Raw genomic sequence first — 23,083 nt, 5'->3', positions numbered from 1 at the left:
CTCTTTGAGCCAATTAAAAAGCGAAGGGCCATTAAAAAGAGTGTCCTCTAAATTCGGTGGCGCCCTCTTCGCAAATGCGCACCCTTTGCGAACAGAGTTACCCTACTTGTGTTTAAAAAAATCAAAGTGAAACTAACAAGTTTTTGAAGAAATAAAAATTCAAATTTCGGAAGAACGCTTTTCTAAAATGGTTAGGCCTACGCTGACAAAAAAAAACTCTTCCGGAGAAACGGGCGACTGTTTCATCGTTTCATTTGACTTTAGAATGAGAGGCGAGAGGTCATTAAAATATTATTTTTTAAAAACACCTAAAACTACGCACTGAACGAACCCGAACAGCTGATGAACAGCAGTCGATCTGCGCACGCAGGAGGTGCTAGGCCTATCTTAATCTTCTTCTGGAGGAACGAAAGAGAGCTTCAAAACAGACTTGCAGCGCCATCTGAAGCAAAGAGCGGACTTCCGGCGGACACATTTTTGGCTGAGTGGACCATCTTGATATGTGCTATCGTTATCCTTCTTGTCTACATTTTGACATTACTACTCTAACTTTTTTGACTCACCATTAAAAATCTGAGGTTTTAAGACTCAAAATCAACCATTTCGGATAAGAAAAATACATTTTAAGGAACAGACTCCCGTGCAGTGGTGTGAGATTGGTGTTTTGTGAGATACGTCATGCGATTCTGACATTTTTTGGTATCGATATTTCACTATTTCGATACTATACCATTAAACGGCATTTTACTAGCCTAAACAAATTTTATAGAGGAAGGTTTCTGATTCAAATGACTCCAAAATCGTTTCTGCTGCAATTTTTTTTACCCCCATAGTGTAATTCACAGCTTAAGTTATTCGCCTAAGATAGATCTTCTAGATCTAGATCAAGGAGTTTACAGTAAGAGGTTCGTTACAGCAACTAATCTAGATCTCTCTAGGCTAGATCTCTAGACACTCTGATCTGGATAACGCTGCAGTCGGTGTTGTGAAGCTCTCTTTCGTTTCTTGGGAAGAAGAACAAGAAAAGCATAGCACGCCATTACTATTCCGAGTATTCGGTACGCACGTAGCAGTTTGCTATTGTTCAATGTTCATTATTTTGTTTTGGTTTAGTGAACCAGCTTGTAGTAAGTTGTAGATCTCTAGATCGACTTGGAAATTGAAGAGACAACTTTGTAGGCCTAGACTTAGATCTAGACCTAGTGCAGGGTCTTTGATCAGAGCCAAGGCCAACATGGATACAGATCTGGGGGCAAACGAAACGGTAGTCGATCTTCCAAAACGTAAAAGACGACTGAAAGGCCAGTGGTGCTCTGCAGTGAATTGTAATAATGAACGATATAGAAGACCGGACCTTTCATTTTTTCGGTTTCCTAAGGATAAGGTGAGGTGCCGTAAGTGGGTGGTGAACTGCCGAAGACAGGATTTGCTAGGCAAGTCACCAGAGAGTCTCTCCATTGGTAACGTACTCTGCTCAGAACACTTTGAGGACTCGGAGTTTATGAACAGTGTGAGGAGAAATCGGCTGAATCGTAACAATACAGCTGTACCAACGCTGTTCAATCTCAATGTGCCCAATCATCCACGTAGAACTGCTCAAGAAGTAGATCTAGATCTAGAAGGAAACAGATCTCCTTCAAGTTCAAGAATATCAAGATCTACTGAGTCTACTGTGCTAACAACAAAATGTTCAAGCTCTTCAAGAACATCAGAGGAAATTTCTCAAACTCAAACGACTCAAACGTCATTTCCTCAGGTAAAATAATGGTTTTTTAAAATAAACGAAGTGACTATTTCTCCGAACGTTCGGAGAAATAGTGCCGATCTTTATTTCTATTCTATCTAGAGTCTAGAGTAATCGTACCGGTTCGGGCAGCACGTTTTTTTTTTTCGAAGCCAACTTTCATTCCGTCATTCTGCGAGGTCTGGGAAGGAGCAAATCAAAAGTGGTATCTGTTCTTGATTGTTTGCCTATTTGCGAGAGTTCGGCGCCAACTTTCATTCCGTCATTCTGCGAGGTCTGGGAAGGAGCAAATCAAAAGTGGTATCTGTTCTCAGCTTCTCCTCCGGCCTTGTGCCCACTGGTTTAGCGAGGCGGGTACTGCCTGAGGCACCCGAGAGACGGAGAAATCTGACCCTCTTTTCTATTGAGTGGACGGTTATCGTCCATTAAAAAAAAAAACGGAGCAAATTTTTGGGTTTAGATCTATTTCAATTTTCAAGAGCTAGATCTAGTCTAGAGATTTTTAGATGAGTGTAAAAACGTGAAAAAGAAAGGTTTCACAACAGAATGAAATCAAAACTAGAACAGCCCAGAAACAACCACAACAATTAACAAATAAGGGCGTGTGTCCACTTGTCCGAAGAAGATTGGCCGTTTTAACCCTAAATGTGCGTAATTTGTTTAAAAAAGTACAGGATATTGCATGGAAATTATGGAACCACACACAGGGGGCCTGCCAGTGTCAGTACCTGTACTTGGTTTTGGTGGAACGCTCTAACATAGCACATTTAAATCTATACAGGTATATATATTTAGAATCTAATGAAGGTAGGAACATCAAATTAAATGACGTTACACTATACAACCCCCCCCCCCCCTTTTCCCCAACAAAAAAAAATTAATAGAAAAACAACCCATCAGAACAATAACAAGAAAAAAAAATACACACCAACAAAATATAACACCACAAAGAGGGAAAAATGAACGAAAAATAAAAGAGGAACAGCAATACAAATCGTATGTAACTGTAACGTATTCAACAAATCAACGTGGTGACAACAAGTGAGAAAGAGACGAAGTGAAGCTAAGTGAACTTTCTTTCAAAAGTAAAGAGTTTCATTTTCTTTTCTTTTTTTTGGACTTGATTGGTCGCGGCCTCGACAAACGCAGATGCTAGCTCTATGTGTCGTTATCAATAACCCTCCATAGATCTAGATCTAGACAGCTCACGAGTGAACGCAACACATTAAGTTTAAGAGCAGCACCCTTCATAGGCCACACGTCATATCTGTAGCGAAAAACTGTTTGGAACTGTAGCATTTCTTTATATAAATACGGACATTTTTTGGACCGATTGAACCATATTGTATACGAACAATCTTTGGTAGGCCTATAATATAATTATAGATCTATATTTTATTTTTATTATCCGAAATATGCGGGAAAGGGTGTGATTTCAGAGTGTTCGGAGAAATAGTGCCCAGCTTTATTTTCCCGAACGTTCGGAGAAATAGTGCCGGCCTATTGGTTTCACCCTAAATGCTGTCGGGCACTGGAGTACAAAAAGATCGTTTAAAACTTTGTTTTCAAATCTACCCCCAAAATAGTGGCACACAAACCTAAAGCAACCTCCCTTACTTTCGTTGAAACAACAGTTACGGCGATATTTTGCTAAAAATAGTCCCTAAGACAGCTTTTTTTTCATCAACTGAGCAAAACAGCGTGAAGCTCTTTCCCCGGAAGAGTTAACATTGGTTGTGGATGAAGGAGCCTGTGACCTAGATTCTACGTTTTGGTAGACTGAAGGCTGGAGAGTTGTTTGCATATATAATATATATGAGGCCCTGTCAAGGATGAAAGAGAATTTGCCGTTTAGTCTCGCCGTTTTTGCCCAAAGGGGGGGTGCCCGGATTGTAACATAAAATCCGTAGTTTCTCATCCTTTGGGCACATAAGATAATACAGAGCCAATGGTTATATAACAAAGAATAAAGAATTTGTGCATAATTTTAATAATAGTAGAGTCAGATACAGCATATTAACTCAGTCAGACACCAGTGTAATAGAGTCAGATACCTGTGTGCATACAGTTGGATATCAGTGTAGCAGAGTCAGATACCAGTGTAGTTGAGTGAGCCAGATGCCAGTGTAGTAGAGTCAGATACCACGTAGTAGAGTAGGTCAGATACATACTCATTAAAATAGCTGTAAATGGTGAATACCACTTTAGACAAACTATCATTGTGTCCAAGTGTTGAGAACAAACATTAAAAATCATGTTATTAAGCTTGCAAAGAAACAAATGTGATAATAATTGAAAATGACCGAATGTCAAAACACTGCCCGAATCCATGAGAAAACCAAAAAAATGTGACTGATCACGTAAGTAAATCGGGCGTCACTTTTGCACCCAGTAAGGGCCTCAAATATGAGAACAAGCTGAAACAGGTCATTCCTGGGGTCATCCACTCGTTCTGAATAGCTCCTGTGCTATTTGCAACGCCACGTTCTGAATAGCTCCCATGCTATTTGAAACGCCAGTACTAGAATGTAGATTTAGTAGCCATCGTTTCTACATGATAATATTGTAGTTCTGCCTGAATTGTGGAAGCTTTCTCAGTTTTTTGATAAACCTCCTAGGATTTGACTCCTTTTTTTTATGACATTGTCTTATTCCGATCAATATTGGGTAGATCTAGATCTAGATTAGATCTAACAATTGTTTCTGACATTGTTTGCACAAAAGTAGGTACGTCTTGTTCATCTCTCATAATCATAATCATTTCAGTTAGAGTTTGAGCAAGTTTAAGTCGAAAGACGCTTGGATAACGATAACAATTAGACGGTGCAACTCGTTAAGTTAGGCCTAGAGAACGTATACAAGCTGTCTACTGTCTACGTTCTCTAAGTCTAATGTTCAGTGCTTCCAAGCATGGCATTGAATCCCGGTCCCGAAAGGGTTTTTTTTCCTTCTCCTGAGCCTAAAAGTTTAAAAAAAAAAAAAGTAGACTCACAGACCAAGGAAAGCCACTACTGAACTTTAACCAGGCCTAAATTGGTAAAAGGAAAAGTATAGGCTATGGCCTACTTTGTACAGAGCTCCTCTTGGGGACAAAACCAGAATGTGCATGCTTCATTACTACATAAAAAAACTACAAAGCAATAAGATATAATAATTATGGGAACAATTTGTTGGTCAGTCGAGAAGAGGACAACAACAACCAACAAAAAAAAACCGTCCTGGACCGGGATCGAACCCACGCTAAAAAAATAATGGTTTGACTTCAAGCGCAGACGAGCTGTCACTTCGGCCATCAGAACTTCCGATAACGAAATGCAGATTAAGCTTCATATTTTACACACGGCAACACAGCGTTTTGTTTAGCACTGGCGCTAATCGCAACGCGGCGTTGCAAATAGGCTCTTCCAAGATTTTAAATGTCTGAATATTTAGATACTTCAGTTGTTGTTGGGGCAACGTTCCCGGACTATACTTCATTTGAAAATACCTTCAAAAGGTACTGCAAGAAAACAAGACTTCTCGACCTTGGCAGTAACCTATTTTGTTATTTTATAGCAAAAGAGCAAAGAAACAGAAATTTGAATTACCCCCATTTCACCGAAACCACGTGCTTGGAAGGTTGCGAGTCGGCTTACGTGCCGTGTTTACGCTACCTGATTATACGTTTGCTATAGCACCATAAACACACGAGAGCACACACACACACCCACACACTCACTCGCGCTCACACACACACACACACATACAAACACACATAAACACACATGCACAAAGACCGCTTCGGTGGCCTCTTGCTAAGGAGTCCACTTTGAGAGATCATTAATTAATGTTTTAAAAACACTAAAACACAATAAAAACTAATTTTCAAAGTCAATCCAAGGGTAAAACTGAAAGATCAAAAGACGATAACAGCCAGCAGGGTACGCCCATACAGTCAGCTGTTTATGTAAACAAGCTTGAAGTGAGCTAGAAGTTACCATTTTTACTCCGTTTTACCAATCAGAGTTGTTTACATTTCTGACCATTCATGCTCAAAAAGGGGTATAAATCTAAAAATAGTTGCGAATGAAGAACATTGAAGCAAAGACATTCCACTAGTGGAGAATCTTTGGTTGAAGAAAAGGTGGCCATGAGGTAATGGTTCTAAAAATAATCTCACAGCTACACTCTAGCAAAGTTCAAATTCCTTTTATAAATCTCATCACCCAAGCTCACAACAAACCGCACACACCTCCAAAATAAATCAAAATGAAATATTTATAGTCGATTATAGTTGTTTCTTTTTGTCTTAAATGAAGCAGAAGACATCAAACTTTCAGTAGATCTGAAAAACAAAAATTTCATTGAAAGTCACTTTTTTGCCTTTGGAGCCTCGTAGCTGATAATAGCACACTGCGTCTTACGACTGATATTGAGCGGGGTAGACAGGTATGTGTTAGTGTTATGTTAGAGCGTGCCTCCACCAAAACCGAGTACTGACACTGGCAGGCCCCTTGTGTGTGATTTCATAATTTACATGTAATAATATACTATTTTAATGTTGTGTACTTTTTTCTTGAATTACACACATTTAGGGTTGAAATGGCCAATCTTCGGATAGGTGGACACCTGCCGTTATTTGTACATTTTTGTGGTTGTTAAATGTGCTGTTCTAATTTTGATTTATTTCTGTTGCGAAACCTTTATTTTTCACATTTTTACACTGTGTGGCAACAAATGATATTCTGGATGCTTAACAAAGATCACAAGAAATTATTGTTCTTTAGACTAAGTTACCTCTATCAACATATTGCTACATTATAACAGAGAGTTGAAAGCTTGAAAATTTGTACAGCCTTTTATGGCAACTTTTGCCATTTTTTGGTTCATCGTTTGGACAACAAAAATGGCAACAAACGCAGATGCTAGGCATAATATCATTGATTTTTTTTTTCCTTCTTTTTTTCACAGAAAATGGTTATGTGTTGTGCTGCCCTATGGTGTACAAATCGCCAGACAACAACACAATCCCAGGTCTTGTCTGAGCATCGTGTTAGAGATCTGACGTTTCACCGATTCCCCCTGGAAAATGATGGACTTTTGGCGAAATGGGTTGAAGCCGTCCGACGAGACAAATTCACCCCAACAAGCGTACACAGGCTCTGCAGCCGACACTTCCGTGAATCAGACTTCATAGAAGGTGACCGCAGGAGAGTCTTGAAACGAGATGCGGTGCCCTCAATTTTTGATTTCTCCAAACACCTGGTAAGCTTGCTTAAAACTTGATTCTACACATTGAATTGTACAGTTCCTTTTGTTAATTAATTTATGCAGGTCTGCTAGCTGTTTTCGGAGGAATTGCAATCTTTGACCAAAAAAAATGTCTTTTTGGTGTTATGTTGGAGTTATAGTCCAGACAACACCAAATAGACAACTTGTCGACCTCATTACACCGAATCTAAGTGGCGAGTTTCTCTGATTTTTTTGCATGCGCTTCTGAATTCTAAAAGACCTAAAAATCCTTGATTTTCGTGAAGTGACTAATATAAAGAGGTGCTGCCTATATAAATAAATAATACATCTCCAAATTCAACAGCCAGACACCACTCAACCAAGTTTTCAAAATCGTTTTTAAAAATTTAGGTGGACGCACAGACACCATTCGGCACGTCCAGAGGCCGGATGGTACCACAGCTGAAACACAGGTAAACATCGCAAACACAATAGCTACATCTCTTGCCAACAACTCATCCCAAGCAAACAACTACACCACCTTCCAAAACATCAAAACTAACAGAGAACAACAACACCTAAACTTCCATTCAAACAACACTGATACCTACAACGCAGACTTCACATTAGACGAACTAACATCGTGCATCTCAGACCTGGGCAATACAGCCCCGGGACCGGATGACATCCACAACCAGATCATTAGACACTTACCCACAGAAACTCTTACACTCCTACTAGACACATACAACGACATGTGGCTGTTGCGCTCCTTTCGGTAGTCTTGGCGTCTCGCCACTGTCATTCCAATACCAAAACCAAAAAAAGACCGCACACACCCATCCAATTACGCAAACTTATAGAAAAAATGATCCACGGGCAACTCACATCTCCAGTGCGGATTCAGGAAAACTCGATCCTCTGTGGATCACCTGATCTGCCTGGAGACCTTCATTCGCGAGACGTTTGCCGAAGGAGGCCACATGATCGCCATCTTTTTCGACTAAGAAAAAGCCTTCACCACAACCCATACAGTTTTCCAAACAAGACATCCAACAATTTCTCTTCTCTGACCTCCCTCCATGGCACCTCAACAACTCAAGGCAAAAGTAGACTTACATCTAACCACACACAACAAAGCAAGCAAAAATATTTAAAGCAGAATACAAAAAAAATCTTATAGAAAAATACCGGGGTGCGGAGCTTATCTTCACAGATGGCTCCAAACTGGACTCTGGTGTGGGCGCGGCAGCCCTATCTTCAAATAGTACACACCAGAGGAGACTCCTTCCTGAAGCCTACATTTTCTCTGCAGAGGCCACTGCCATTGCCATGGCACTGGACTCCGTAGAAAATTCTCCTAACAAAACTTTCCTTATCTTTTCTGACTCTCTGTCTTGCATCACCTCACTTACAAACGACACACTCCTACGTCCGAAAATAGTTGAGCAACAACAAATAATACACGGCTTGACTGAAACCGGGAAAAGTATCGTGTTCGCATGGATACATAGCCGTGTGGGCATCCGGGGAAACGAGCAGGTAGATCACCTGGCGAGGAAATCCTTATCCCTTCTGTTGGGATCAACGACGAACGGGAGAGCCATTGGAAAAAACAAACAAATAACAAAACTTCAAACATTAAACCCAAACTGGGACCGCGAAATCCTTCGGGCCTCTCCAGAAGAGACGAAGTCATTTTTAGTCGATTACACATCGGACACATGGCCTTGACACACAAATACCTCCTTCAGGGAGACGAGAAGCCGTTCTGTGTCTGATGCGACACGGATTTTACCTTTAGACACATTTTAACCGAATGTCTAGACTTTGGAGAGACCCGAAGGAAATCTTTAAATGCAAAAAATTGCAAGATTTTTTTCCGATGTTCTTCCCAACAAAATTTTAGATGTTATGAAGGCCCTTGGCCTTTATGGGAAATTATAGAGTGAAAGTTAATTATTAAAATTTTTTATGTTATTTAGGAAAGCTGTTTTAGATTGAAAATATATTTACTCAGAATTTTAAATATTTTTACATTTTAAGATGTCACTATTGACCCGAGCCCAGCTGTACAGTGAACTGTTGGAAATAAAACTAATTTGTGTTTCGCACGCTCATATGACCTTATGCAGTTGCGAGCGCCGTAAAACCCCATACTAAACTAAACTAACTATATAATCATTAGTAATTAATTGCTCATTAAGTTCAACACCGAGCACTTTTTATAGCAAGCACGGTGCCTTGCTAAAACCCTACTCTTACATATTCGAGCCACCTGAATATGAAACGAGTATTATTTTAAGTATTCTGCGTCTTTATATGTGTTATGTATTACCATTATTATTATTTATTATCATTACTATTATCTTTATTATCGTCATATTATAATTTCTGACATGTCAACATTAACCCAGTAGGTAATAGTTCAATAGTTTTAAGGCAACCTTTTTTTTAGGTTTGTAGATTTTAAGCAATCTAGCTAGCTATGTTGATTAATGAAAAAGCGACAGCAAATTGAAACGCAAGCCGATCTCTAAGACTGAAGATGTGAAAGAAATGTTACTCCGTGTATATCACAATAAGTCAATCTAAATAAACCCATTGTCAACCACAAGCCACTGGACTGAAAACTACTCTCGGTCTTGCGCCACATGCAGTCAGTTTTTTAAAAATTTAAAGAAGAAAAAAAATATATTAACCCTCAACTACCGTTTTTGTTCTTATAAAAAATCCCCGCGCAGACTGAAATTAAATACTAATTATTTTATAGAAAACTCCTCTTTATATCTGTCGCATATGCGGGAAAATTGAGATTTTTGTAGGTTTTAAAAAATTCAGAGGCATGCAAAAAATCAGGGCAGTTCGCCACTTACTTTCTGTGTAATCAGGTGGACAAGTGGTCCATTTGGTGTTGTTAAGAATATTTAGAATTTTGTCTTCTGTTCGTTTTTTTTCGTCTTTGTCCGAGACATGGCGGCATCCATTATTCCATCTTAGCGATCTTTTAGTCTGCCCGGGCCCCCACGTTAGGCCATAAATCACTGGCAGGGACCTGCAGTTTCATGCATCGGGTCGGGGATTGACCAGGGTCCACTCGTGCACAGCGCTATCCTATCTTGTCAAGAATGCATTTTTTCCCCTCTAATTTTGTGAGCCGTAATAGAATGCTCACTCTACCCCCTGAATCTATTTCTTCGCAAATTTCGCTTCTTCTACGTCTTCTTGACGTCTTGTCTTGTGAAAGTTTCACCTGTTTTCATTCATTTGTTTGAGAATAATAACTGTTTAAATCGTGAGTGTAAAGTGATCAAAAGTGCCGCTGAGAATATGATCTCTTCAAATTATATGTTACAAATAATTCCAAAATAGTCTATTGTGTTCATTTCTATTTGCGAGGTGTGATAGTCATCAAATTACATTAGAGTGGAAGCAACATTCAATCGTCTCAGTGAAAGATTTAGCCATGTTCACACTGCAATATCACATCTCAAACCAACCAGTCAAACAGTCTTCACTTTCAGAAATCCTCGTAGCAATCGACAGTTACATGGCCACATTCAGACGCCATTTCCCCGGCAAAGTCATCCCGAAGGAACACATATTAGAGCAACACTGTATTCCACACTTACAGCAACACATGTTTGCTCTCTGACTTTTGGGAAAACAGGACACAAAAAGCAGCCACCAAGCGATCTCAAAATTGGAAGCCAGAGCACGAGGGATCCCAAACCAGATAAACAAAATGCGTTTTATTTTTGTGTCATATCTCCTGCAAATAGCACCCTTATTGCATGCTGGTGGAGATGTTTAGAAAGAAAAATTGTAATCATACTTCATAATTTTATTCTGTACATGTCCATTTTGTGGAGAAAAAAAAATCAGTGCTGTATATTGAAGATACATCAGTATATCATTATGTAGGAGAATACTCATTTCTTGGGGTACAAAAAGCCATGAATTGCAGGGAAGCGTTTTGACTGTCATGTTCATGTTAAGTTCCATGTTCGTGCTGGGGGAAAAAATTTGAGTTAGTCAATTTTTAAACATATTTTCCTATCTTATGTAGCAGTTTTGTAAATATTTATCAATGTGCTAATAGGCTATTAGCCACTCAAGTATGTGTTTGTTGTTTTGACTAACTATAAATAGACAAATATTTTAAGAGCATCTAACTCCAAAACCTGAGCAGCCATGGCTTCTTAGTACCAATAAAGAAGTTTAGTTGCTTTTTCTAAAGAACAAACTTGTGTGCACGTATGATATTGTTTGATTGTGTAAGCCGATAAAACATGTGTTGGAAAATTCATTTCACCGCCTAACGACGCAGAGAGCGTGAAGTTGGGTTAGTGACCTCTGTGTGACCCAGCAGACTGTGACCCGGTTACTCCATCGCCAAGCCAACTAAAAGAGCGGTGTTTGTACGCCGTGAAGAAAATTATAAAATCAGTAAACAGTTGTGCAGTCCTACCTGCTTGGAGACCTGGTTTTCCTTTCTTGATGCCTGTACGGTCAGAGAAGTGTCATACCTCTTAGGAGGAGAACCTCATTCGCTTCTTCTTCTGTGTAGTACTATTGATGGTACTTCTTGTCTCCTGATATACAAACCTTCCAACCTTCGCATACTATTTGAATTTTCATTCTATTATCGTGTTGATATATACATGTATATGTAATTTTTTTTTCCCACCGAAAATGTGTTCTGCAAGTGACTGGGGGATGCTACTTGTATTAGTAGATCATTCCCCCCCCCCCCTTCTCTGTTCCTTTATTTTAATGGTGATAGCTATTTACTGCAGTGCAGTCCCAGAAATAAGAAGAATAAGACTGATGTTGTGCTAGTGTATCGTATGAGGCAACTAAATAGCGAACCAGGTAGTGACTCCCGAGAGTCATCCTCTCTCCAGGTCGGGGGTTGAGTTACAAGGCTAACAACCTCTCGTAAAAAGAAACTGTTACAGAAACACATACAAGCAAAAACTATTATCTCTGCTTGGCTGGTCGTGGATTTTCTCAGAATTGAGAGTATGATGAGAGGCAGTGAAAGCTGAAAGGAAGCTGCTGGGCAGAAGCCTCCACCGTCATCCAAGTCCAAGTCTCTCCGGATTGGATCGTGGAATGTATGAGGCTGGAAAAACTGCACAAGTCCTCCAAGAGATACACTGATACCACTTGCACATGCTGAGAATCAGCGAAACCCACTTGAACCGGTCTGGACAGAAGCGAATGAAAGAGGGGGAGCTTTTCATTTATTCAGGAAATGACATGATCCTATCCAACTCCTTGGGAAGATTAAATTGAAACTGAGAAGGTATGCACAAGTCACAACTGGAAGTCGTCAAAAGTATGAAGTGAACCTTCTGAAAGACCCAGTAAAGAAGAATGAATTCAAGTTGGAACTGAAGAACAGATTTCAAGCCCTTCAAGATCTGGATGAATGTCAAGTAAACGAACACTGGGACAAGATAAAAGAGACAGTAAATGCAACTTGCCAGAGCATCCTAGGACCCACAGTCAACACCAGGAATGAATGGATTTTACAGGACTCTCTAAGCAATGTCAAAAGAAGAAGAGAGCTGAAGGCCAAAGTCGACAACAGTCGTACCTGAACTGGGAAACTGGCTGCACAACAAGAGTCTTTCCATGAAAAAGGACAAGAATACCTACCTGAATGGCCTGGCCGAAAAGGCAGAGAAAGCAGCAACAGACGGACACACAGGATTGTACATCAGACAACAAAAACTCTTTCAGGTAGGTTCAGCAAGCCCACTCTACCAGTGAAAGACAAAGAGGGAAAGACTTTCTTCGACCCAGAGGGGCAGCTAAACCGATGGAGAGAGCACTTTTATCAACTCTTGATGAACAAACTTACTACCTCCAGAAAACCATCCAGAACTATTTCCTGCCAGAAGTGACCTCCCAATAGTGTACGGAACCACCTTCAAGAGAGGAAATTACAGCAGCTATAACATCACTGAAGTCCCAGAAGGCAGCTGGGCCCGGCCATATACCACGGGAAGCCTTTAGGGCAGATAAAGATACATCAGTGGAAATTCTCTATGCTCTATTTGAAAAGATTTGGCGAGAGAAGGAAATACCATCAGACTGGAAGGAAGGAGGAAGGCCACCTAATCAAGCTGCCAAAGAAGGAAGACCTCAGCAATTGTAACAACTACGACAGAGGCATTACACTCCTGTTCATACCTGGGAGTGTCTTTGACTGAATACTCCTGAAGAGAATCAAGCTGGCAACAGATGAGGAGCTCCGAGGAAATCAGGCAGGATTCTGCAAGAACCGATCATGTGTGGACCAGATCGCTACTCTTTGCATCATTGTTGAGCTATCACTTGAATGGAATTCATCACTCTTGGTCAACTTCATTGATTACGAAAAGGCATTTGACGACATGGACAGGAAAACTCTGTGGGAACTCATGTGGCATTATGGAATACTTGACAAAATTGTCAGGCTTCTGAAGGCCACCTATGATGGAACAAACTGCCAAGTCTTCCACGAAGGACAACTCTCAGAACCATTCCAGATACAGACTGGAGTGCGACAAAGATGCTTGCTCTCACCTTTTCTCCTCATACTGGCAATTGACTGGATCATGAAGGAAGCCGCCAGAGGCAAGCACAATGGTTTACAGTAGATCCCTTGGCAGCAGCTGGATAGTTGTAAAAGCAAGAACCGCCAAGCAAGATCAGCTTTCAATCAATTATCAAATGTCTGGAAAGCAAGCAACATCTAACTGCACACCAAGATTCGACTCTTTAATTCCAGTGTCAAGTCTGTGCCCCTCTACGGCTGCGAAACTTGAAAGACAGCAAAGAGAGTGCTGAATAAAGTCCAGACTTTTATGGACAGATCAGATGTATGAGGAGTATCCTAAGAATTAAGTGGCAGGATAGATTAAGAAATGAAGAGCTGTGGGAAAGGACAGGACAAAAGGACAAAGAAGTAGAAATAGGACTAAGAAAGTGGCGATGGATGGGACGCACCTTCAGAAAGCCCAGTTGAAACATCACAAGACAGTCGCTGCAGTGGAACCCACAGGAAGCACAAGGCAGGGGTAGGCCACGGTAAACGTGGAGGAAATGTGTGGAGAGGGACATGAGAGAGATGGAATCTCACTTGGAACGAGCTAGGAAGGATGGACAGAGATAAATGGAAGGAGTTTGTATGTGGCCTATACCCTGCCAGGGGTGAAAGGCATTGGTGATGATGAATTCTATTTAGTGTTGAGAAGACGTAAGAAAGACAAGATTGTTTCTGCCTGTTTTTCTTATGCCTTCTCAAAGATGCTTGCTTACCATTAATGTCATAGTAGTTTGTTTTTGTTTTTTTCACTGCCTACCTATGCCGCCTAAGACGTTATAGAACTGTTTCCGTGGACTAACTTTGCCACAGCCCCTGATGGTTTTTTTTAGTTCAGAGGGATTTTTTGTGTGTTATTACCAAAGTATATATGCAGCATAGGTACTGCTTTTAGAAACTACAACCTCCGAAGGAGTAGGAAAAGGGCAGAAAGGTACTTCCTGGTTCTCTTGAGTGCCCAGTGCTGTTGTGCATAGGACAATGTTTCCATACTTTGTCTCACGAAGGACAGTCACTGGCTGTAACAAACTCAACTGTTACAGTTGGACGGACTGTTGCCATAGCTGGTCCTTTTTATGTTCTCTATGGGTATGTGCCACAAAAAAATACGAAACAAACATTTTAATTGGGTACAATTCACATAATTTGATTTGTTTTCCTGGGTCCTAAATGGAGGTCCAACCCTGGTTCTTGCCACATTTTTCTTACCTATTTTTGTTGCTTTCTAAAAGTAAGATGAAAGAAGGAATTCATATTCTGTTTGTTTTCTTACAATATTTTTAATGTCCACTATAGCTGTGCAAAGTTTGGTGACTTAATGTCAGTTAGTTTAGTCACAGTGATCATTTGGAGAACACATTGAAATAAGTACGCTGGGTATAAGACAACTATGGCGGTAGCCAGTGGATTAAAGCCGATTAACAACTAAACAAAGCATCTCGTCTTCTATTCCCAGGTGGTTGTCAATCGTGGCTCACAGGTCTTGCCTTTGAACAAAGGTAGGGGATGTCAAAGTATCCACAAGACCATGCGAAAGATAGACATCTCCCAGATTTTTTCAGAGACTGTGGCTAAAGTGGAAGAAGTCCGTAAGGCAGCTGAGACTTCTGTCTGTACTGGTAAGGGCAGAGCAGAGCAAAAACAACTGCTCTGGGAGTTTTTCTGTTGTGTCTAAGTGCCCTTTTTTTATGTATCAGTTTTATGCTGTTCTTTGTCTCTGTCTGTTGTTCTTGCAGATTTTTTGTCTTTTTTTTTCTTTCACTCTTTATTCCATCCCTATCTTTCTACCCATTTCTGTCTCTGTCTTGTCTTCTACCCCCCCCCCCCCCCCCCCCCCATTCATTCATGGTATTATCCTCCTCTTTTTTCCTTGCGATTTGAAAAAGATGTACTTAGATACTGGATATATAGAATATAAGTCAATACTACAGTGGAACTCGGATTCAACGAGGTCGCCGGGCCTGACCTAAAATCTCGTTGAATCCGAGTATTCGTTATAGCAAACTCGAGATTTTGTTTAGATAATTACGGCCACAGAGCAAGCAACGTACGGAGAGAAGTAACAAGTTGTGCCTGAAATGCCTGTAGAGCCTAAAATACGGCAACTTTTGATTCCATAGACGACCGCACTATTCATTACGTTGAGGCAAACCTATCATTGTAATAATGATCAGTTGCCGGGGGAAAAAAAAGACTGACGCATTTGTATCTGCGACATTCAACGCCCAGACCGCTGGTGCCCTCCCTCTCCCCGACACGCACACAGTCACACATGTGTGCAGGCCGCCCATCCGACCTCAACACATGCTAGAGTATGAAAGAAGGCCGCTGATTGGTCGCATACAATCGGCTAAGAGAATAAATTATAATGGTTCACGATGCAGGTGCAATGGGTGGTTTCCAAGAACAGAGTAAATTCGTTGTGGGAGAAAAATGAGCGAAGCCACGTATGCGGGGCTTGTTCACCCTGGAAGTGACCTCGTTGAATCCGAGCTCGCTAATGTAAGTGCTCTTTGAATCCAAGTTATTATTATTGATTTTAAAGAAGAAAAAAAATGGGGAATCTATCTCCTCTCGTTGATTCCGAGTTCTCGTTGAATCTGAGCTCGTTGAATCCGAGTTCCACTGTACTTTGTATGCTTATCTTTTTTATGAGTGTGGAGTCCAGTATAGTATATTTTGTTTTTATAAAATTGCTTACCTTGACAAAAATATAAAAATGCTGATACTAGCAGCGATTGATGTTGGTAATATAATGCCATTTGAAGGTTCTGTGATGATTTTTAAGGGTGTGAGGCTTATTATGTAAAGTCATTTGATAGGATGCATTCTGTTCCCCTGTCTCTCATTCTCATTATACATATTCTTCTGTATCCTTTCGTTATCCTCAGTTGGCGTACAGACTGATCCTGTTTACATTTTGCCAATGGAAGGTGAGTAAAGTATCATTTTGACACGGTTTGTGAGTAGGTGCTCTGGTGTGGTCTTATTCTTTTCAGTGTTACCACTGCTTGAGTTCAGAATCAGAAGACTTGTAGAAAGTTGAGGTTGTGGTATGCTGGCGGGTGCTCTGGTGTGGTTTGCTCCTTCTTTCCTATCAAACATCTATCGTCCTAATCTATCCTTCTTCTTTATTTGATAATTTGTATGTTACCCTCTTGTAACATCTCTAATCTTTGGCACTGATATGACCTGTTTGTGTAGCAAATGCCATAAAAGTTTTACTCAAACAAACAAAAGTTTATTACCGTGTGTGGTTAACTCACTTCAGACTGGGCCCTTTCACCAGTCACAAGCGTTGAAGACTGGCGTTTTTCGGAGTATTTCAATAAATACCCACAACTCTCAGAATTACCCTATTGTAATTATTTTTTTGACACAGTAAAGTAACATTCAAGCTTAATCTAACACAAAAAACTAAAGTTGTCTAAGTCTAATACTTTAATTTATATGATTTTTAAAAAATTAGCATGAATTTGATTTTCCGAAAAATTTCCACAGACATGACAGGTAGGATGAAATTCACAACAACAACAAAAATAAAAGTTCAAAGTGTTGTATCTTGATTTGTATGCATGTGTGAGTGTTTGGTGCAAGTATAAAAGCTGGTCTGTGCGTTGATTCAGACCCATGCACTGAATTACATGAGACATGTACGGCACGACGTTGTGATTTCGCTGCGCGAACAACAACACAGTACTAGTGCTAGATCTAGCCCTAAAACTACGACTCGGGCCGTGTTCGGGTACATATCCAGGATCCTAACTATCAGATCCATCATATTCTGAGACACTAGAGCTAGTAAAACGTATAGAAGTATCGAAAACGGCGAAATTATGTGATTCTTGTTCATGCGACTTCTTCGACCGTTACTATGGCGCGACTGTCGGATTACTATCAGCTGTATAGAAAAAAACAAAGCGCGAGTTCCGGTCAGTTCAACCCCAGTTGGGGTCACTGTCCTTCACCTTCAATAACTTAAAAACTACGGGTCCCAGAGATACAAAACGAAGTCTAAGTAGCTCAGGCTTGGCCAAACAGGGGTACGAGGCGGGTCCCGCGATCCGTGTGTGATTTGTAGAGCGGAAAAAAAAATCCAAAGTTGGTCACGCAACTCTTTGTGAACCGTCTGAAGTGAGTTAAGATTTCCCTTTTTTATTTTTTTTATATTTTTGGTCGAAATGTCTTCCCTTTCAAGTTTACTTGGTTTGTGTGTGTGTAGCTGTTTAGTATGAGGACAGATGTTACCCCCAGTAAAACTGCGAGATGGTAAATATCATAAATTTTAAAAAAATGATTATGTAAGACTCAGTAGAGGCATGCTTGCCTAACAAATATAAACACAAATCAAGACAACTTCCAAGTTCCCTGAAGGCCATGTTTTTATTCCCCACATTTCATGTTGTTGAATGCTTAGCTTTGCATGTACCTGTTTACCTTGCATTTCCAAGTGAGGGTCCAATATACCATGTTGGCATTGGTGCTACATTACAGGTTTATTTTGCTTTTTCTTCCACTAGACGCAGATTTGATGACGGTTGGCACAGATAGAGGATTGTCTGCCCGCCTCACTCTGGACTCTGCACGGAGACCTCCAGGGACCAGCCAGGGTCTTGTGCGTCATCACTGCAGGATCTGCGGCGCTGCCTTCGTGGGCCAGCTACAGCTCAAGCTTCATCAGTGGATTCATCAGATGGCCCAGCCCAGCTCTCAGATGAGAAACGCAGCTTCAATTTCTCAGATGAAACTGGCCACTCCCGGTTTTGCGGAGAAGAATGAAGGAGCGAGTATGTCGAGAGTGCTGAAGGGTGTGAATAACGGGGCGGAAGGTTTTGCAGCAGACGCAGATCTTGGAGCGATGGAGATCACTGTGTTGTCTGACGGGAGAGTGATAACGCCGTGGCAAACTGGGCAGGAGAACGTGCCGGTAGTAGAACTTCCACGTGCTGTGAAGCAGACAGGTACTCTAGGGATTATGTCAGGGATTATTGTTGGGAAGAAAAGACCGGTTGGTAAGTTACAGCGAAGTTTGCTGAAGAACAGGCTGCCAAGGGAGAGTGGTCAGGTGAGAAGTAACAGCCAAGGCAAGACGCCAAAGAAGTGCCCAGTGTGCGGGGAGATGTTTGTGAGGCCCGCGGCCCTGAGAATTCACCTGTCTGAGCACCTGTACTACGACATACATCGAGGCCAGGTGTTGATTCGTGGGGCCATCATGCCCAACACCAACGGGACCGGCCTGGGCGTCATGGAACAGACCTCGGCCGGTGAAGACCTTTCGAGTGAGCAAGAGGGACCCTTGCAGGACGGACAGGCCAAGTCAAACGGGCCGGTGCCATATAACCACAGCGATGTGAAAGGTGGTGAGTTCAGCTTCGTGTGTACTCTGTGCAATGTAGGATTCATGCGTAAGAAACAGTTGCGTGCGCATCGGCACTCGGAGCACAGCAGCATCAAAAGTGTGTACAAGGGCAAGACACTGGTGCTCAAGTCGCTTTCCTCTAGCAGACGTAAGTCCAACAGTTGTGAGATCTGTGGGGAGGTGTTCAAGTCACTCTCCTCCCTGAAGGTCCATGTGCTGTGCCACGAAAAGAAGAGCTTATTCAAGGACGATATTTGTCACAATGACTTCTCCACCTCTGACGCGCTCAGAGTTCACAAGAAACTGCACGAGGCAAAAGATTCTGAAGCCCAGCCTACTGAAAAGTCGGAAATGGAAAAGTTTGTCTGCGATGTCTGCGGCAAGACAGTTAAATCGATGAAGCAGTTACGGTACCACCTGGCAAGTCATGTGGGTGGGGATACAATCACATGCCGAGTTTGCAAAGAGAAATTCACCTCCCGGAAACTGTTGATGGCCCACCAGGCTGAGCAGGGCCACGTGCCTAACAAGCCGATTATCTGTGAGGTATGCGGCTCTTCTTACTCTCGTCTCTATGATCTCAAGAAACATCACTTTGTGGCTCATGTCAAGAACAAAGATAAGAAGGCAAGGGTGAAACATGGAGAGAAGGCAAGAGAAGAAGGAAGTTTCCCTTGCGAGTATTGCGGGAAAGTTTTTCGCTTCAGAGACAAGCTGCAGTGTCATGTCGGTAAGCATACAGGGGAGAAATCCTATAAGTGCGAAATTTGCCACAAAACTTTTTGCTACTCAAGTTCTCTGTCTTTTCATAAACGGAAGCACAGGGAGACAAAGGTGAAAGAGAAGCCAAAAGTAAGAGTGACCTGTGAGTATTGCCATAAGGTTTTCAGCAGCAAGCATGTACTGGCAAGTCACATCAAATACCACACCGGTGAAAATCTCCACACATGTGAAATTTGCAACAAGTCTTTTGTCTACTGGGGATCCTTCATCTTGCACAAACGAAGCCACGCAGGCGAGCGGCCTTACGAATGCGATGTCTGTCACCAGCGATTTCTTCGCCCGTACAACTTAAGGTGTCACTACCGCATCCACACAGGCGAGAAACCATATCCTTGCCAGATCTGTGGCCAGAGGTTTCGGCAGCAGGGTGACCGCAACTCGCACCAGAAGCGTCACGCCACGCAGGCCGCCAAGGCATCCAACAACGTGTCGAGCAACACAGCAGCAGTCCAAACGAAGGTGGAGGCCCAAGTCCCAGCCACAATTCAGATTCAAGTCCACAGGCAGCAGGACAATGAAATGGCCACATCGGTCATTAGTGTACTTCGAGGCTAATTATTCTCTTTTACATTGTTCAAAGGCTTCATGCTGTGAGAAAGATTCCTTTTCATTTTATAGTTTACTTTGGGACACTTCCAATGAGTCGTTCTACTCCCAGTACAGCGACTTAAAACATGATGATTTTGTTGTGAATTATCTTGTTATTACCATTTTTATCAGCTTGACAATGGTGAAAAGCATGTACTTGTTATTGTACAAATGTTGTAGGTGACGACTGTGCCTGTCATGTCCTGTTTAGTTTACAGCAGATGACAGAAAAGGTTCTTGCAAAATTAGTTCTGATCTTAAACTTGCCCTCTAGCTCGAAAAAATACTTTGGGAAAGCTGATGTTTTTGTTCTTGTCAATGATTGTACTTCAATATTCTGAAGAAAAATTGTGCACAAAACTTCGTAATCCAGTTGTCTTTGTCTGTTGATTTATAAAATTCATAACATGCTTTGTCAATTTTACTGTGAGCTGCCGTGTTATTTTAAAAAATGTTCCATGAGGTCATACAAAAGAGATGGTAATAAAATAACTTCTAACATTGTTATTAGATCTGCGTTAGTGGAAAGAAAATATGACAAGTGACTTGTGGACAGCAGCTGTATTACAATTGCTCACAAACTTGACTGAGCTGCTCAATATTGGAGTTCAGATCAGATCAGAGTCTTTAAATTGTTTCTGGGTTCTCTCTCAGAGAATTGTCCTGAGCAAGTCCTGCAACCCCACAGTAATTAATTCTGTGTCTAACAAGACCTAATTGTTTAAATGACTAATAATAGCTGAGGTGTCTTGACTGCTCTGAAAAAGTTACTTACTTGGTTACTTGGTTGGAGAATCATTGCAGGCGGTACAATGCCGTAGCTGCTCCTCCTTCCTCTCCGGGATCCATGAAAGGGTTGACTTACTCATTGTGCCAGTCATCAGCTAGTTGAATATTTTTCTTGCTTTTCCGAGCAGGTTTCTGTCTCTCCCTGATCCTCTTGAGACATCAGCTTCCCTCAGTCTTTGTGAAAGTGAGACAGAAGTGTGAAATTCTTAACTTTGCCAGTGTGTTACTGAAGCAGTTCATTAGAGTATGAAGTAAATTATAATATATGAGTATTTAGTATGGGTATGCAAACAGTAATGTGTAGAGCTACAGTGGAAACCATTTATAACAGTACCGGTAATAACAGGAATCCAATAATTACAGGATTTTTAAATATCTCCGTTTTGTCTTTCTCTTTACCTTTAGCCTTTAGAAAATTTTTTTTCGCAATAACAGGGACTCATCAGAGCCTAATCGGTTATTATAGGGATATAGAGACTCCTTCAAATATGGTACCAGTTTTTTTTTTGGTATTATGCGGTCAAGATTTCTTTATCTTCTACAGCCAACACATGGCCTAGATTATGGGTCTGTTTCGTAAATGGGATAAATGGTGAAGAGAAGGAGAGAGGGAGGAGGTTGGCTAGTTGCCCAGGATTAAACAAACAGTCAGTTTACCTCCTTGTTGAGAACGCACATTTTGGTCAGTAAACAACGCATACTACAGATTCTGTTTTGAACTTCATTACACAAGCAGCTGTTTTGATTTTGTTTTCTTCATGTATCTGAAACTTCAAAAGCGTGCAACAGCATGCGTGCTATTGAATATGCAAAACTCTTGTACTTATTGTGTACGCTGGTTTGAAATGTGTCAAAATGTTGCCTTTGCTGTGCTGCTTATCGGACGTATGTATCTGCTACGTCCTCAAAAAGTTACATACCCCTCGGGGTGATGCTACTGACTGAAGTGTCTTTCGGCCATTCCCAAAGGGGGGACATTAACCATGTTCTTATATACAGTAGAATTGTAATTGTAATCGGGCTGATTCATCAATGTCATGCTCATAACTGTGCCAGAACTTCAACAGGGAACTGCTGCTTTTTCTTTCCTAATCCTGACTATCGTCATTTTCCTCTACTTCTATATGATGTTTGTCACTCTTGTGACCCACTATTTCCGGGGTGCCGTGAAACTACCGGGAGCACTCAGTACACTACAGTATTGAGCCGACTCACTGGCTGCGAGGGCTGGTGCGACGCTGGCCGAGACAACGCTCGGTTGTTTTATTGAAATAACGACAGATCATCATGTTTGAGGAAGTAAAATACTGATTTGTAATGATCTCACAGTCTTGAAAAAAAATAGGCTTCATTTCTTTGTTATAAATGATTGTAGGCCTACTCTGTTAATGTAGAGATGTTTGGTTCCCATTTGTACTCTTTTATTATATCTGTCAAACATGGGGTTGCAGCCACTTAGTTTAGCGACTTCAGCAATATTAATTGATTATGTATTATTGAAGCAGTTGCCATTCTTTTAAACATTTACTGAGGGATAAAAGTATGCTTCCGAAATTTTCAGGAGACCTTACATATATGAGACAGATGAATTTGGCATACAGCTTCTTTGAAAATGTAGTATCTGGTACATGTACCAAGTATAATGCTAATATTTGTTTTGTCCATAAGTTTTTTTCTCTGTGAATGAATAGTTTTGTACTTCTGAATGATACCTTGTAGTGGCGTAGCCAATAACTGCTAAATTTCAAGTCTCTATCTCAATTTTAAGACCCCCACATACATGACTATTACTGTCGAAACATGTTGCTCAACTTCGGAGGCCATTTTCTCCTTTTCGTGTTTCCTCACCTCGCACAATTTAAAGTTCTATTTTTTCGTCGAATATGGTCATATCTGCATCTTTCTTGTTTTAAATTATAGGGAAGACGTGATAGTTTTTGAAGATAATCTGTCCCTGTGGGATTATGCGATTGTGCGGCCGCGTTTTTTCGCGTAATTCTGCAACATTTGC

The 23,083-nt window shown here is 41.1% G+C and overlaps 1 protein-coding gene across 1 annotated transcript; it reads left to right on the top strand.

The window, feature by feature from the left end:
- The first annotated feature begins 447 nt into the window (after window positions 1–447).
- LOC101863892 (zinc finger protein 658B) lies at window positions 448–20,648 on the top strand. The gene is made up of 5 exons (XM_005096994.3): window positions 448–1,756; window positions 6,695–6,988; window positions 15,010–15,172; window positions 16,445–16,486; window positions 18,074–20,648. The coding sequence occupies exons 1-5, from the start codon at window positions 1,235–1,237 to the stop codon at window positions 20,248–20,250; spliced, it is 3,198 nt and encodes a 1,065-aa protein (XP_005097051.1). The 5' UTR covers window positions 448–1,234; the 3' UTR covers window positions 20,251–20,648.
- Window positions 20,649–23,083: the final 2,435 nt, after the last annotated feature.

The sequence above is a fragment of the Aplysia californica genome, unplaced genomic scaffold (assembly GCF_000002075.1).
Source record: "Aplysia californica isolate F4 #8 unplaced genomic scaffold, AplCal3.0 scaffold00144, whole genome shotgun sequence".
Taxonomy (NCBI): Eukaryota; Metazoa; Mollusca; class Gastropoda; order Aplysiida; family Aplysiidae; genus Aplysia; species Aplysia californica.
The sequence above is the reverse complement of the archived record's forward strand: the minus strand, read 5'-3'. Positions and strand labels throughout refer to the sequence as shown.

Excerpts from the sequence above, each read along its gene's own strand:
- LOC101863892 (XM_005096994.3), top strand. The coding sequence starts at position 1,235 with ATGGATACAGATCTGGGGGCAAACGAAACGGTAGTCGATCTTCCAAAA. Across the intron at positions 6,989-15,009 it reads TTGATTTCTCCAAACACCTG|GTGGTTGTCAATCGTGGCTC; the intron begins GTAAGCTTGCTT and ends TTCTATTCCCAG. Across the intron at positions 15,173-16,444 it reads TGAGACTTCTGTCTGTACTG|TTGGCGTACAGACTGATCCT; the intron begins GTAAGGGCAGAG and ends CGTTATCCTCAG.